The 14398-nt window shown below is 36.5% G+C and overlaps 2 protein-coding genes across 2 annotated transcripts; one reads left to right on the top strand and one right to left on the bottom strand.

The window, feature by feature from the left end:
* Positions 1 to 41: 41 nt before the first annotated feature.
* Positions 42 to 1752, bottom strand: LOC108853472 (uncharacterized). The gene is made up of 3 exons (XM_018626885.2): positions 1170 to 1752; positions 834 to 968; positions 42 to 635 (listed from the first exon to the last, which is right to left on the bottom strand). The coding sequence occupies exons 1-3, from the start codon at positions 1410 to 1412 to the stop codon at positions 627 to 629; spliced, it is 387 nt and encodes a 128-aa protein (XP_018482387.2). The 5' UTR covers positions 1413 to 1752; the 3' UTR covers positions 42 to 626.
* Positions 1753 to 1899: 147 nt separating this feature from the next.
* Positions 1900 to 4078, top strand: LOC108853689 (putative pentatricopeptide repeat-containing protein At5g37570). The gene has a single exon (XM_018627105.2). It carries the CDS (start codon positions 2100 to 2102, stop codon positions 3759 to 3761), a length of 1662 nt encoding a protein of 553 aa, XP_018482607.2. The 5' UTR covers positions 1900 to 2099; the 3' UTR covers positions 3762 to 4078.
* The last annotated feature ends 10320 nt before the right edge of the window (positions 4079 to 14398 follow it).

The raw sequence follows: 14398 nt of genomic DNA, 5'->3' as shown, positions 1-14398 counted from the left end.
GACCAATTACAACTGAAACTATGAAGAGAGATGAGCATCATTATCCCTAGCACCCTTATGGAGCTCTTATTCATTTTTTTAGTAATAAATATGTGTTAAAAACTTTATTTAAGAGACACATTTGTTTTTCACTCCAATGCAAGTTTCTTATTTAGGGGTTCTTAAAAGAATTTAAACATTGCAAATCACATCAGTATACAAATGCTTTACATCCCAAATCCAACACTAACATCAACCTTACAAGAGTTTAGTTGAGTATATAAGAATCAGGGAGGAGCATGATTTCTCGTTTTAGAGGTAATAACATCTATCACCTATTCGCAAATTCTAACAAGTGTATATTCTGATCAGACCAATTGATACTATCAAACTCAGTAGCAAGCAATATGAGGTTTCAAACAGAAAAAAAAAATCATCTGTAAAAAGTAGCTTCAGTGAACGTAGAGGAGAAATCATATTAGTTATCAAGCATTACCTTAAACATCCTCGTATTTGACTTGGATTCATTACCGACTGAGGCTAGTGATGTATTTTCAGATAAGACCTCTTCAGTTGTAATCATCGCTTTAGCAATCTGCGAGTTCTCCCCAAGCACGTGACAGATTCAGTAACGTCTCTCCAAGCTCTTAACCACACTACAAAAATAGATTTGAGAGGTAAGTCCCTCAAGGAAGAGATGCAAAGATGTTTGCTTTTTACAAAAACACTACAAAAGATTCAGGATCCTCTCTTCTTCTCTAAATCGATGATGGGTCTATTGGAGAGATCAAAGGCAGCATCATTTAACTGTAAATATAAAATTAAAAAGGCTGCAACTTGACTGAGCTTATTACCATGTTGCTGAACTCCTTTGTTTTCACAGATCCTGAAACAGCCACGAGGACACCATCTTCCCAAGACTCAACTGAATTGATTGTCTTCACTTCGATAGCAGAGAAGTTCAGTGACATTACCATGTTGTGAATATTCTGCAATGATCAAAACTCAAATCCTAATTAGTTAAAGCACAAAACTTTACTAATCCAACAAAGAGGGTCTTCAAGTTATACACACAAATCATCAAAACAGAGGCAAAAAGTGATTGAAATGTATATTCACAAAACTCAACCCCTAATTAACTAAAGCACAAAACTTTACTAATCCAACAAAGAAGGATTTTCAATTATCACCTTGACTGGGTTATTGGTTTTCACAGATTGGCGATGGTGGAGGTTGAGGGAGACGCCGCCGAATGAGGAACGGGGGAAAGTGGATGAAGGAGAAGTGAGGAGGCGCGGAGGCGATGAGAAGGAGAGGAATGTGTGAGGAGCAGCAGCCATGGATGATGTTTGCAGAAGCCGAGAAGGTCGAAACGCCATCTCCGTTTCGAACGAGGAAGAAGAACTCGGAGAGGAGGAAGAAAGAATAAGCATGTGTCCACTAAGCAACTCTTCTTCTGACGCCTAATTAAGCACCGCTGCTTCTCTTATTAGTTCTTTTTCATTTTTTTTTAAATCAAAAATTCATTAAGCACCTTATTAAGCACTCCCGTTAATGGTGCTCTAGTCTAGAAGTCTAGAACCATCCTCTAAATCTCATATAAACAAACACCTAGATACTAGAAATGTGAGAGAACTTTCTAAAGAGAAAACCTTTTCCGTCTTGGAAAGACCAGACCCAAGTACAGAAAGACCAACTTAATTAACACTGTCGTAGGTTGAGAAGAAAAAAATTAACACTGTCATAGACGAAAGTACAGTCCCAGTTAGACCTCCACCGTTTTCCTTCCCAGAGACACTAACTTTACTTCTGTAACGAAGTATCACGGCGTCAAAAATTATGGCACGACAACGTCAAATACTACCGAATAAATCATTGTTGACAAAAAAAAAACATATTTTACCAAAAAAAAAACATATAATCATTTTATTTCCACTTTCCATGGAGCAATAAACCCTAAAGCCTCTTCTCCAAGTCTTTCAGCTTTTTTTCTACAAATCCCACAGTTTTAACTCTTCTCACAAACACCGATTCCTATCAGACTCTGAGTAAACTAAAAACCGCACCAAAAGATTCTTTGTGATGAAAATAGCATACCCATACATACACATGCGAGCCGAATGATCCAGAGATCATCTCCTCTTTCCTTGGCGTCAATCGAAACCCTCTTAAGGCTCTGCAAATCCGAAGTCCAGCTTCGTCAAATCCATGCCAAAATCATCCGTAAAGGTCTTGAGCAAGACCAGAATCTCGTATCCATCTTCCTCTCCTCCTCCTCATCTTCTTCTTCCTCTCTCCCTTACTCATCCTCTGTTTTCGAGCGTGTTCCTCACCCTTGCACTCATCTCTGGAACTGTCTCATCAAACGATACTCTAATAATAGGTTTCTCTTATTCGACACGGTCTCGCTTCTCGTCCGTATGATGAGAGCAGGCTTGGCTCGACCCGACGAGTATACTTTCCCTTTGGTTGTGAAAGTTTGTGCTAGCAACGGACAGGTTCGTGTTGGCTCATCGGTTCACGCGTTGGTTCTGAGAAATGGGTTTGATAAAGACGTGGTCTTGGCCACAAGTTTTGTTGATTTCTATGGTAAATGTAAGGATTTACCGAGCGCACGCAAGGTGTTTGGTGAAATGCCTGAGAGAAACGCGGTTTCTTGGACTGCTTTGATCGTAGCGTATGTGAGATCCGGAGAGTTGGAGGAAGCGAAGAAGATGTTCGACGTTATGCCTGAGCGTAATATTGGATCTTGGAATGCTTTGATCGATGGGTTTGTCAAGTCCGGAGATTTGGTCAATGCTAAGAAGCTGTTCGACGAAATGCCTGAGAAAGACGTGATTTCGTATACCTCTATGATTGATGGATACGCTAAAGGTGGTGATATGCGTTCTGCTCGGGTTTTGTTTGAGGAAGCGAGTGATGTTGATGTTAGGGCATGGTCAGCTTTGATAACGGGCTATGCGCAGAACGGCCAGCCAAAAGAGGCGGTGGGGATGTTTTACGAAATGTGTGAGAAGAATGTCAAACCTGATGTGTTTGTGATGGTGAGTTTGATGTCGGCTTGTTCCCAGATGGGTAGCTTTGAGTTATGTGAACAGGTTGATACTTATCTGCACCAAAACATGGCGAATGGATTATTATCTAGTCATTATGTTACACCTGCTTTGATAGATATGAATGCCAAATGTGGCCACATGGAGAGAGCAGCCAGACTGTTCGAAGAGATGCCTAGGCGGGATCTTGTCTCGTACTGTTCGATGATGGAAGGAATGGGTATTCATGGGTGTGGAGGCGAAGCTGTTCGGCTGTTTGAGAGAATGTTAGAGGAAGGTATTGTTCCCGACAGTGTTGCCTTCACTGTGATATTGAAAGTTTGTAGCCAAGCTAAGCTTGTTGAAGATGGTTTAAGGTATTTCGAGTTGATGCGAAAGGAATATTGCATTGTGGCATCTCCCGATCATTATTCCTGTGTGGTGAGCCTTCTTAGCCGGTCAGGAAAGCTTAAAGAGGCCTATGAGCTTCTTAAATCAATGCCTGTGGAGCCTCATGCTAGTGCCTGGGGTTCGGTTTTGGGTGGTTGTAGTGTGCATGGAGATACTGAGATAGCAGAAGCAGTTGCAAGGCGACTTTTCGAGCTTGAGCCGCAAAGTGCTGGTAACTATGTGCTTTTGTCAAACATGTACGCAGCTATAGACCGGTGGGCAGATGTGGCTCTTGTTAGGGATAAGATGAAGGAGAATGGAATTAAAAAGATCTCTGGTCGAAGTTGGATAGGTCGATAAGCACTACTTGGCGTCTAACCCGTGTCAATGGAAGACTTTGGTTAACTTAAACATGGCATTCACGCAAAAGGACCTAAAATAGTTCTATCATTATGGCTTTATTGTTTGTAAATTTGTTTACTTCTTACTTAACCAGAACCACCCTGAAACATCGGTGCGTCCAATTTTTGTATTACCTATCTCGAATGTTTCAGAGACGTAAGATTCTGTTCAAACTGAGAAAACTAAGAGAGATGAAAGATCGTTAGAGAACTAAGATATACATCATCAGTATGCTTGTGAACATTTTTATCCTATTGTAGGTTCCAATTCCGTTATGTTCTCTAGATTAACAGTCTATTTCTTTATGTTGCAAATGGAAATGGAAAGAGAGATCATGTGAAGTGATTAAGAATGTAATATCTATGTTTGGAGTTTGGACTTAACATGTAAGCATTTTTCTTTTACTTTCTTAAAGATACAATCCTTTTGTGCTTTCAACATAAGATAGATGGATCTCATCCGAATCATTTTGCTAGTGTATCTTATTGCTTCCTTTCTCTCGAACCTCATTCTTGGTTGCTTTTCTCTTTTTTTTTTTTTTACAGGAAAAGTACTTCATTTCATTTCAAAGAAACATGCACGGTTTAAGACATAAACTGGCGAAAGAGTGAGCAATCCCCATACACATGGTTGCTATTTATGATATTCAAAGCAATTAAAAGGTAAAATGCTTAAAATGATATTAGATTATGCTATTCAAAGATTCTATGTTTGTTTTATCTATAAGTGAGTTGACATCACTATTTTCCTTATCCTAATAACAACAACACTTGGCTACCCAAACTTTTGTATGAATAGCATAATCTAATGTCATTTTTTCTTTATACTAAAAAATGATCGAGTGTCCATAATATTTTAATCAAATTAACCAAGTTTAACTAACATAACCATATTTATTAGAAACTCATTGTTCATACTCTAACCGATTATTTAACTAATTTCGACCCGACCCGAACCCGACCCAATATCCGAAGTGGCATCCGAACCCGACCCGAAAAATCCGAACCGAAATCCGAACCGAAGTAGCAAAATACTCGAACGGATATTAAGTTAGGAGAGATTGGATATCCGAACCCGAACGGGTAATACCCGAACCCGAATAGATATCCGAAAATAACCGAACATATGTATACTTACCCTTATTTTTCTAGTTTACATCTCTCATTTTATTTAAAATATTTATATTGATGTTACACATACTTTAAGATCATATAATATATATATATATAATTATGAAGAAAATAATTTGATATTCATTTAAAATGCATGTTAAACTTTTTGTTTCATGTATTAATAAAAGTTACATCCAAAGTTTAAAAATAATAGCCAAATTAATATTTTTATTTTTGAAATGTTACTTCCAAATTTATTAATCATTCAATCTATAAAAAAATAGAAAAATCAGTTAAGTGAAATCTATTTTTTTAAAATACAATAAACTTAAAAAATGAAAAAAAATATTTTTATTTCTTTTAAAATCTAAATATCCGAAACCCGATTCGAAATAACCGAATCCGAACTAAAAATACCCGAACCCGACCCGAAGTATAGAAATACCCGAACGGATTTTATATCCCTATACCGAAATACCCGAAAATCCAAAATACCCGACCCGAATCCGAACGGGTACCCGAACACCCACCCCTATAACAAGCAAACTCTAAATCCGTATTTCCATGATGTCGATAAACATCATTATCGTCTCTCTTTTTTACCAAAATTGAGATTCATAGAAAGAGCCTCGACGGGAGTCAACTTTTCCTGTACCCCTATTTTCCTACACACAATCTCCTATGGGCTTCCTTAGTCTTCTATACCCCTTTTTCATAATTCTATTTTTGATCAAAACACAAAATCCATAATCAAAGCTTCTCCCCTCTTCAAAACTATACCCCCCCCCCCCCCCTATGGATTAGTGAACCCATGGGTAAGTATTTAACTTCTATATCTTTCAAATTTGAAAAAAATATTTTAAAATCGTTTTCTAACCCTATTTTGATGATTTTCGTGAAACTATGAAAAAACAGTTTTTTGATTTTTGAAATATTTTTATCAAATTCTATAAATCAAATAAAAAATATTCACGTTTCCGATTTAATTTTATGATTTTTCGTTAGACACATAAAATTAAAAGAAGAAAACTGTCTAATAGAGATTGAGGAGTGAGAAATAGGGGTATGAGAGGAATTGCCTCAGTGGACGGATAAATATTGAAATGAGTCTAGAAAAGTATTTTAAGAAGAGTATTTGAGCCTCCTCTTCAAGGCAACAAACAAAATCCATAAAATTATTCAGTGTAGTTCTGACAAGGTGATGTTTTGGGAACATCATGGTGGATTATGTGTCAAAGACAGGGAGAATCCATGCAAGACATTCTACTGATGTTAGGTTAAATTGCAGGTACACATAACTCCTAGTTAATGAGATTCTTAATTTCAGTTTTTTTGACAAGTTCTTTGATTTTGTTGCAGAGAAAAATTGAAAATCATCTAATAAAATTGGTTGATTAAGCACTGCTTGATGAGATTCATAGGATCTATATGCAGCAGAGTATGTTTGCAGACGATATCAAAGACAAAGATAAGAGACAAGGTTGATAAATACTTGGAAGATGATTCTATAACCGTAATAATTTCCCTAGGAGCCATTAAATGGATTTGTAGGAACTTCTGTAATAGAGAAAAATGAAATGCAAGGTATGTAATGGAGAGTTATGTTAATGGATAATATTAATTTCTTGTTTATGTTACCATGTATGAACATGCCAACAATAATAAAACATCTTTGAGTGAAATATAACAAGTTGAAAAACACATACATAACCGTAGCAGTACAATAATAAAACATCTTTGAGTGAGACATACTAAATATTCCTGAGTCATAACAAGCTGAAAATAAAGACAAAACAATTTGAAAATACATAATCTCATAACATTAGTAAAATTACAAAACATGACATTCTTAGTCTTTGTTTGTTTTGGATGGTCGTGTCATTGCAATTGCATCAGGACAAGATTAGCTCATGTTCCTGTAAAGGGAAAAATCTTACAGGGTTATAAGCTTATTCAAAGTAATTAAGTGGAACTGCATTGGTTGTATTCCTTTGCTTTGGTCTTAATCTTTTTATTCAGGTGAATCTTGCAGCATCCTACATTGCGGCTGCTTTCTCATATTTAGAATAATGCATGATGTGTCTTTTCCAAGTGTTCATATCTGCTTCCTAGTTGATTCATGTTTTACTTTGAATTTCAGAAACTTATTTTGCTTTTTCTTCTTCTTCCTTCCAAAAAATGTAAGCTTTAGTGGTTTTGTTACTAACATGTATTGGCCTTTTTTCATCCAAAAATCTGGCTTTCAAACCGTGTTCATAGACTCATTATAAGTTAGTTTCCACACACACACATATATGTATGTATATTCTCAGCATTCAAGCATTTTGACCTCATATTTTGTAAATATCTCCTGCCATTTCTCAGATTTATTGTTCTCTTTGAGATTTATTAGCATTGCTTACCTTTTAATTTCTCCAATATAAGAACACCGCCTTTGATTTAGCTGCAATAAAAATGGTGTTGAAGAACTCTCTCGCTTTTGTTCAAAAAAAAAAAAAAAGAACTCTCTCGCTTTGATAGCAACATTCTAACAAAAACTTCCAAGTCTATAATACACCAAAGACCAACTCAATGGTTCATCCTTCATCACATCTTCATAAAATGACATGCTTTAGTATCTCAATTTACGGAATTCCTCCTTGAAATATGTAGGGTTGTATCTCCAAGCTAGATTCGACACCATTGACTTTAGAAAATCTTTATACTTGTGCTTCATCTTCAGATTTTCGACAATATATTTCACACATTGTCTACGCTCAGAGTTTAGTAACTTAGATTAAATAGTTCTTATGAATACCTGAAATGTTACATAAGTAAATTATCCGTCGTTAAAACAATAGGTTTCAAACTCTGAGTATTGATTTACTGACCTTTAAGATATCAAATATAAGGACAAAATTGCTGTCACATCCAAAACTGAGATCATGTTTGAGTAAGTTGATAACCATAGGCATGTATCCACAGTCTCAAATTGTAACACAGCCCAAGCAAACAATTATATTTATTATTATCGTCGTACTAAAACAGTGAGTAATATAGTTTTCACTGTGATTCTTTAAAAACGTTTCATCAATCCTCTATGATTGGCTGACAATACCCTATTCAGCAGCTTATAAGCTTCTCAAATCAAACATAGACCGATCAAATACATCCTCTTCAGCAGCATTACAGATGGTATCAAGAAATACACTTTAACCCGGTTTGACCTTCTCAATACTTTCACATAACCTCAAAAATGAGCAAATGTGTACTCCTTGTGAAGTTATTTCAATTCTAATGTTCTTCCTTGATGCTATTGATTTCCATTTCCCCTTGATCTACTCTTGAATATTGTCAAGAACTATTCCACAATTTTCTCTCATTTATCAAGGAAAAACCTAGCAATAACCGGTCTTCTCAATGTTTATACTTTCCATTAGGCGTACAACTATGATACTCGTATCTAGTCTTCATCAACCACTTTTAAGTTGGCTTGTTGTAGGCATAATAAAATATTCATTTGTGTTTTCTTTCACTCCCACACTTAAAGCTAAGTTTCGTCTTATCCCACCTATCTTGCCGAATGTTTCGATCTTTGCTCAAAGAATAATCAAAGACCGCATATTTGAACTCAAAACCCGACCAGCAAGTTGTTCCCACTTCTAGTTTTTATCAGATTTTGTGTATTCTATCTCTAGTATCGAACTCGTCTTCCTTTTCATCTTTCGTGAATTGTTTTCCTCTCAATGAACTCCTCACCCTCAAAATCAGCGACTAATTGCTGAAGATGCTTGTAAGTGATTCTCAATCTCTTGTTTTCACCATAATTGATTTTATCATTCCCAATTTATTTGTATTCCTCATTGTTCTTTCTCGGTTTTTTCTGATTTTATACACCAAATATTCTCGTCTTCCTTATTTTTATTCTCCAAAGAAACAACACCAATACAATTTGCCTCTTTAGTCTATTATTGAAGTATCAGCAACATGAAATCTACACTTTCAATTATGTTCTTATTCATCTTTGTCGAAGTTAGAAGAACATGAATCCAAGTTTCTCCATTTCTCTTGTTGCCCTCCATTGTCAAAGTTAGAAGAACATGAATCCAAGTTTCTCCATTTCTCTTGTTGCCCTCCATTGTCAAAGTTACAGCAACAAAACCCAATTTTCTCCGTTTCCCCTTTTGTCCTCCATTGTAGAAGGTAGAACCCTAGATTCTCGGTTCTGAGATGACTAAACCTAAACCCACAATTTGTCTCACTCTCCTCAACCAAGGATTTGTCTCGAGGAACTCTAACTATCAAATCTAGGCTTTGGGCATTTTATCTGGACTTGAGGACTAGACCATAAACCGACCGGAAAATCCTGGTTTGGGTAGGAACCGAATAGATGTTTTTACCTTATTGGGTCTTGTTGTGGAGGATACACAGGTCTTGGACCCTACCCAAACCCGAGACCCGATGGGGTACCCGAAATACCCAGAATTTTTAGTATATATTACTTATATATGGGTGTTTTAGCATATTTTTGATCTTATGAATATATTTTTTTTAAAGTTGGATTTGGGTTTTCGGGTACGGTTTGGTTTCAGGTAAAAGTTTAGATTTTCAAAAATACAATTCTGATAATCGGATAAAATCTTGGGTATTTTTGATGTGTTCGTATCAGATTTTGGATAAAATTTCAGAAATTTTCGGGTATTTAAATATTTTTAGATATTTTGTGTTTTTGGATATTTTTTTGGGCCCAACATGATCCGAACCTGACCTTGAACCGAACCGACAAATTCTAATTACCTTACTGAGTTCAACTATCTAAGACCCAAACTGACTTAGACCCGACATGATCAGAACCATTCGAACCCGTACCGACAAATTTTAGTTACCCTAGTAGATCTAGGTATCTAAAACCTGAAGAACCCGGACCTCACAAGATCCGGCCCAAACCTGATCCGAACTCAAATGCCAATTTATTTCTTTTTAAAAAACTTGATTGATTTTCCAGAGTTGTTATCCTTTTGATCTATTCCATGTAATTGTGTTCAATTACCCAAACCATGCTTACAAAAACTGATTGCGGTCAATCAAACCTGGTTTTAAACTTATCCCGACTCTTATCTATTCTACCCTAACCTGATATATTTATTAGCCAAAATATCTTAACTTATTTGGTAGAGTAAATAGATTTGGGTGATAAATATATCAGGTTAGGACAGAATAGATCAAGGTCAGGATTAGTTTAAAACCGGGTTTGATTGACCGCAATCAGTTTTTGTAAACATGATTTGGGTAATTGGAAAATATTACATGGAATGAATAAAACTTGTGGATAATCGATCAAGTTTTTTAAGAAATAAATAAATTAACTAGTTTAAGAATCCAGATGGACCGTATGTTGTTGTGTGTAATACGTGGATAATACTGATTAGTCTCCAAATATTTCATGTGTTAATAAAACTTACAAATCTACTTGAGTTCAATTATACATTAATAAAAAGTTTAATCAGTTTAACAAGCACATTAAAGTAAATTATATTCACAATATAATTTTTTAAAAAGTTGTACATTTTAGTACACAACTTAAATAGCTTAAACAACTCAACATTTGACGTAGTAATCACAGAAAACAAAAAAAAGGGGAATATTTGTTTGTACATGAAGGATTATAGTAAAGGGAAATTGGGTCATATGACCAAAAAAAACATAATTCACGTTCTAACCATTTTACCTAACAAATCTATACACTCCGTTACATATACATATTAATATTGTATTACCCTTTTTTTTGACCGGTGAAACCTAAAGATAAAAAATAATTATTATTACAGTGTCTTATAATTTGTGGCAACATCCACATATCCCTTCTTTGTAACTCTTTACAGATTAGATCGACATCGTCACTACCGTCTGAGTTCTGAGAATATTTTGTGATCTGAAAACGTCTCCCAGAAACCCCAATCTCTCTTCTTTTGAAACAGCCACTGCAGTTACCGTCGAGGCGGCGGGGATCATCACGCGAGCCGATTCGCCTCCATATATATCTCATGGGTGAGGAGCATCACCCCGTTCCGTGCATCCAACTTCTCAATCCAAGATTTTTCATTGAGTGAAGACGAAACGTGAAAACCCGTAAGTTTCTGATTTTGAGTTTGAAGACGAGGCAGAAGATGAACAATGAATGTGTTTCTATACTATCTTATGAAACAGAATAGAATGTCTTTCTTTCAAATTTGGTTATTTTATTATTTTAGTTTGATTCTTGAAAACAAAGTTCAATTTTGTTTGATGTTGTTTCATGTTCTATTGATATGAGTTTTGTATGAGTGTATATATGTGTTTATATTAGTGTGTATATGATTTTGTAAAGAGGAATAATATGTTGACGTAAATGGAATAGAATCTTTGCTATATCATTTGTCATTTTTTCTATTCTATATGCTCATGTAAAATTTAAATGCATCTTACTGATATTTTGAAATTTGAGTATTTAGTTTATAAAAGATTGGGGTTGACATTAGATTAGGATTTATAGTTCCATGTAGGATGTATTGGATTAGGATTTATAGTTCCATGTAGGATGTAATGATTAGTGGCTAGGATTTAGTTTATGAAGATTGAGGTTAACATCGGATTAGGGTTTATATTTCCATGTAGGGTTTAGTGATAGTTAATAGGGTTTAGTTTATGTACTATGTTATTTAGGGTTAAATATAGTTAGGGGTTGGAGATGTACTATGTTATTTATTTTGTTCCATTCTATTTGGGTTTAAGATTTATATTTGGATTTAGGGTTTATACTTGAGTTTAGGGTTTATATTTTGGTTTAGGGTTTACTGATTATAATTTATAGTTTAATATATAAGGTACGGAAATGTACTATGTTATTTATTTTGTTCCATTCTATTTGGGTTTAGTATTTATATTTGGGTTTAGGGTTTATATTTAGATTTAGGGTTTACTGATTAGAATTTAGGGTTTAATATTTAAGTGTTGGAGGTGGATTAGGATATGGTTTATTATTTAAAGTTGGAATGAGGTTGATGTCCTAATATATTTTAATAAAATAGAATAGAGTGACTGAGATTGGTAAATGGAATACAAAATATATTGGAAAATATTATATTTTAGTCTACACATTTAAAGTGACGTGGTTCTCCTCTACACCAACTCACCTTTATTTTAGGCCACATAAATCACAATCAACGTAATTTATTTCTCCTGCTTCACCAACAACTTGTTGCATGAAAGGATATAACCGAATAAAGTAAGGGCTAAATGTCATCGATTGAATAACGTCAAAATCAAAGCTAATTTCTTAATTATGCTTCTGATTTTGGCTATCTCGCAAATTAGCCCTATGGTAAATGCAGAATGTAAGTCCAACTACAAAGATACAACACTCTCTCTAATAAATAATGTTGGGCTTTTCTAAGCCCATGTCCAACTCTCTATTGTCCGATTAGTACGATATTGTCCACTTTGGGCCCGCAGGCAAAGCCCGCATGAATTTGTTTCTGGGACTCCTTCCCAAAAGGCCTCGTGCTAATCAGAGTTGGACATCCCTTTATATACTAGACATTATTTGTCTAAACTTCCAATGTGGGACTTTGTTTGCATTCCCAACAAACCTCCTCTCAAACCAAGTACCACATCAACCCTTGGTTTCCAACCTCCAACGACATCTGGTATGCATCTTGTACCGCCGTAATCACCAACGGGACTCTTCACCTAACCCTTGTTACACCATTAGGATTTATCCTCCTAACCCCTTACTGCACCATTAGGACATTCACCACCTAATCCTTGCAGCACCGTTAAGAATATCCACCTAATCTTGTATCGTCGTTAGGGAGAGACTTTCGATACAAGTCTCCGACACCACTTATTCGCGAAGTCATCTTGAGGATTCTCCTCCCACAACCGAAGTTTCCAGGATCTTTGACTGGCCTCTGCTACGCACCCCGTCCTTCCCATCGAAGTGGAGGCTCTTCGAACTTGAAGGGTATTTTGGTCTTCTTGCAGATGTTCGTCATCCCGGCTCTGATACCAATTGTTGGGCTTTTTCAAGCCCATGTCCAACTCTCTATTGTCCGATTAGTACGATATTGTCCACTTTGGGCCCGAAGGCAAAGCCCGCATGGATTTGTTTCTGGGACTCCTTCCCAAAAGGCCTCGTACTAATCAGAGTTGGACATCCCTTTATATACTAGACATTATTTGTCTAAACTTCCAATGTGAGACTTTGTTTGCATTCCCAACAAACCTCCTCTCAAACCAAGTACCACATCAACCTTGGTTTCTAACCTCCAGCGACATTTGGTATGCATCTTGTACCGCCGTAATCACCAACATGACTCTTCACTTAACCTTGTTACACTATTAGGATTTATCCACCTAACCCTTACTGCACCATTAGGACATTCACCACCTAATCCTTACAGCACCGTTAGGAATATCCACCTAATCTTTGTATCGTTGTTAAGGAGAGACTTTCGATACAAGTCTCTGACACCACTTATTCGCGAAGTCATCTTGAGGATTCTCCTCCCACAACCGAAGCTCCCGGGATCTTTGACTGGCCTCTGTTACGCACCCCGCCCTTCCCATCGAAGTGGAGGCTCTTCGAACTTGAAGGGTATTTTGGTCTTCTTGCAGATGTTCGTCATCCCGGCTCTGATACCAATTGTTGTGAACAGCCGTCGTTTAGGTTAGAAGAAGAATAGAGAAGAAAACATATTGAGGCAAATACCCGTTTAGGGTTTCTTATTAATGATGTGATAATAATTTACAAACCCTTAGACCCATATTTATACAGTCTCAAAAAACCCGATTTCCTTTTCCTACGTCCGACCCACGAGTGCTGGGCATTTTACTGGTACAAACAGAGATTTAAGACACACAGATGCAACAAACACCACCTTGACGAAAAATCTCTACAAAACTCCTTATCCCGTCTATCTTCTGGAGGGAACCTCCATTGCTTCTTAGCATTGGCAAACACGAAGCAGATTCAAGCAATGCTTGAACTTCTCCGTTGTAACAGGCTTGGTCAACATGTCAGCTGGATTCTCCGACGTATGCACCTTCTCCAATAAGACTTCTCCAGAAGCTGCTAACTCCCTTATCTTGTGAAACCTTATACGTATGTGCTTCGTCCTTCCATGATACACTTGATTCTTAGCCAAACATAACGTGCTTTGACTATCACAGTGTAGCTGAACACCTTCTTGATCAACACCCAACTCGGATACAAGTCCTTGTACCCATACTGCTTCCTTAGCTGCTTCTCCAAGTGCCATGTATTCAGCTTCAGTGGTTGACATCGCTATAATACCTTGTTGTACCGATCTCCAGCAAATAGGTGCTCCTGCAAGAGTAAATACATACCCCGTAGTTGACCTACTATTATCAAGGTCTCCACCATAATCTGAATCCACGAACCCAATAACTGAATCCTGCACTTCTCCACGAAACATAAGCCCATAGTCACTTGTACCTCGCAAG

This window comes from Raphanus sativus, chromosome 4, assembly GCF_000801105.2.
Source record: "Raphanus sativus cultivar WK10039 chromosome 4, ASM80110v3, whole genome shotgun sequence".
NCBI classification, from domain to species: Eukaryota; Viridiplantae; Streptophyta; class Magnoliopsida; order Brassicales; family Brassicaceae; genus Raphanus; species Raphanus sativus.
Note: the sequence above shows the minus strand (reverse complement) of the source record. Positions and strands in the feature narration are given on the sequence as shown.

Coding starts and splice junctions, on each gene's coding strand:
- LOC108853689 (XM_018627105.2), top strand. CDS start 2,100: ATGATCCAGAGATCATCTCCTCTTTCCTTGGCGTCAATCGAAACCCTC.
- LOC108853472 (XM_018626885.2), bottom strand. CDS start 1,412: ATGCTTATTCTTTCTTCCTCCTCTCCGAGTTCTTCTTCCTCGTTCGAA. Junction 969..1,169: donor AAACCAATAACCCAGTCAAG/GTGATAATTGAA, acceptor TGATCATTGCAG/AATATTCACAACATGGTAAT.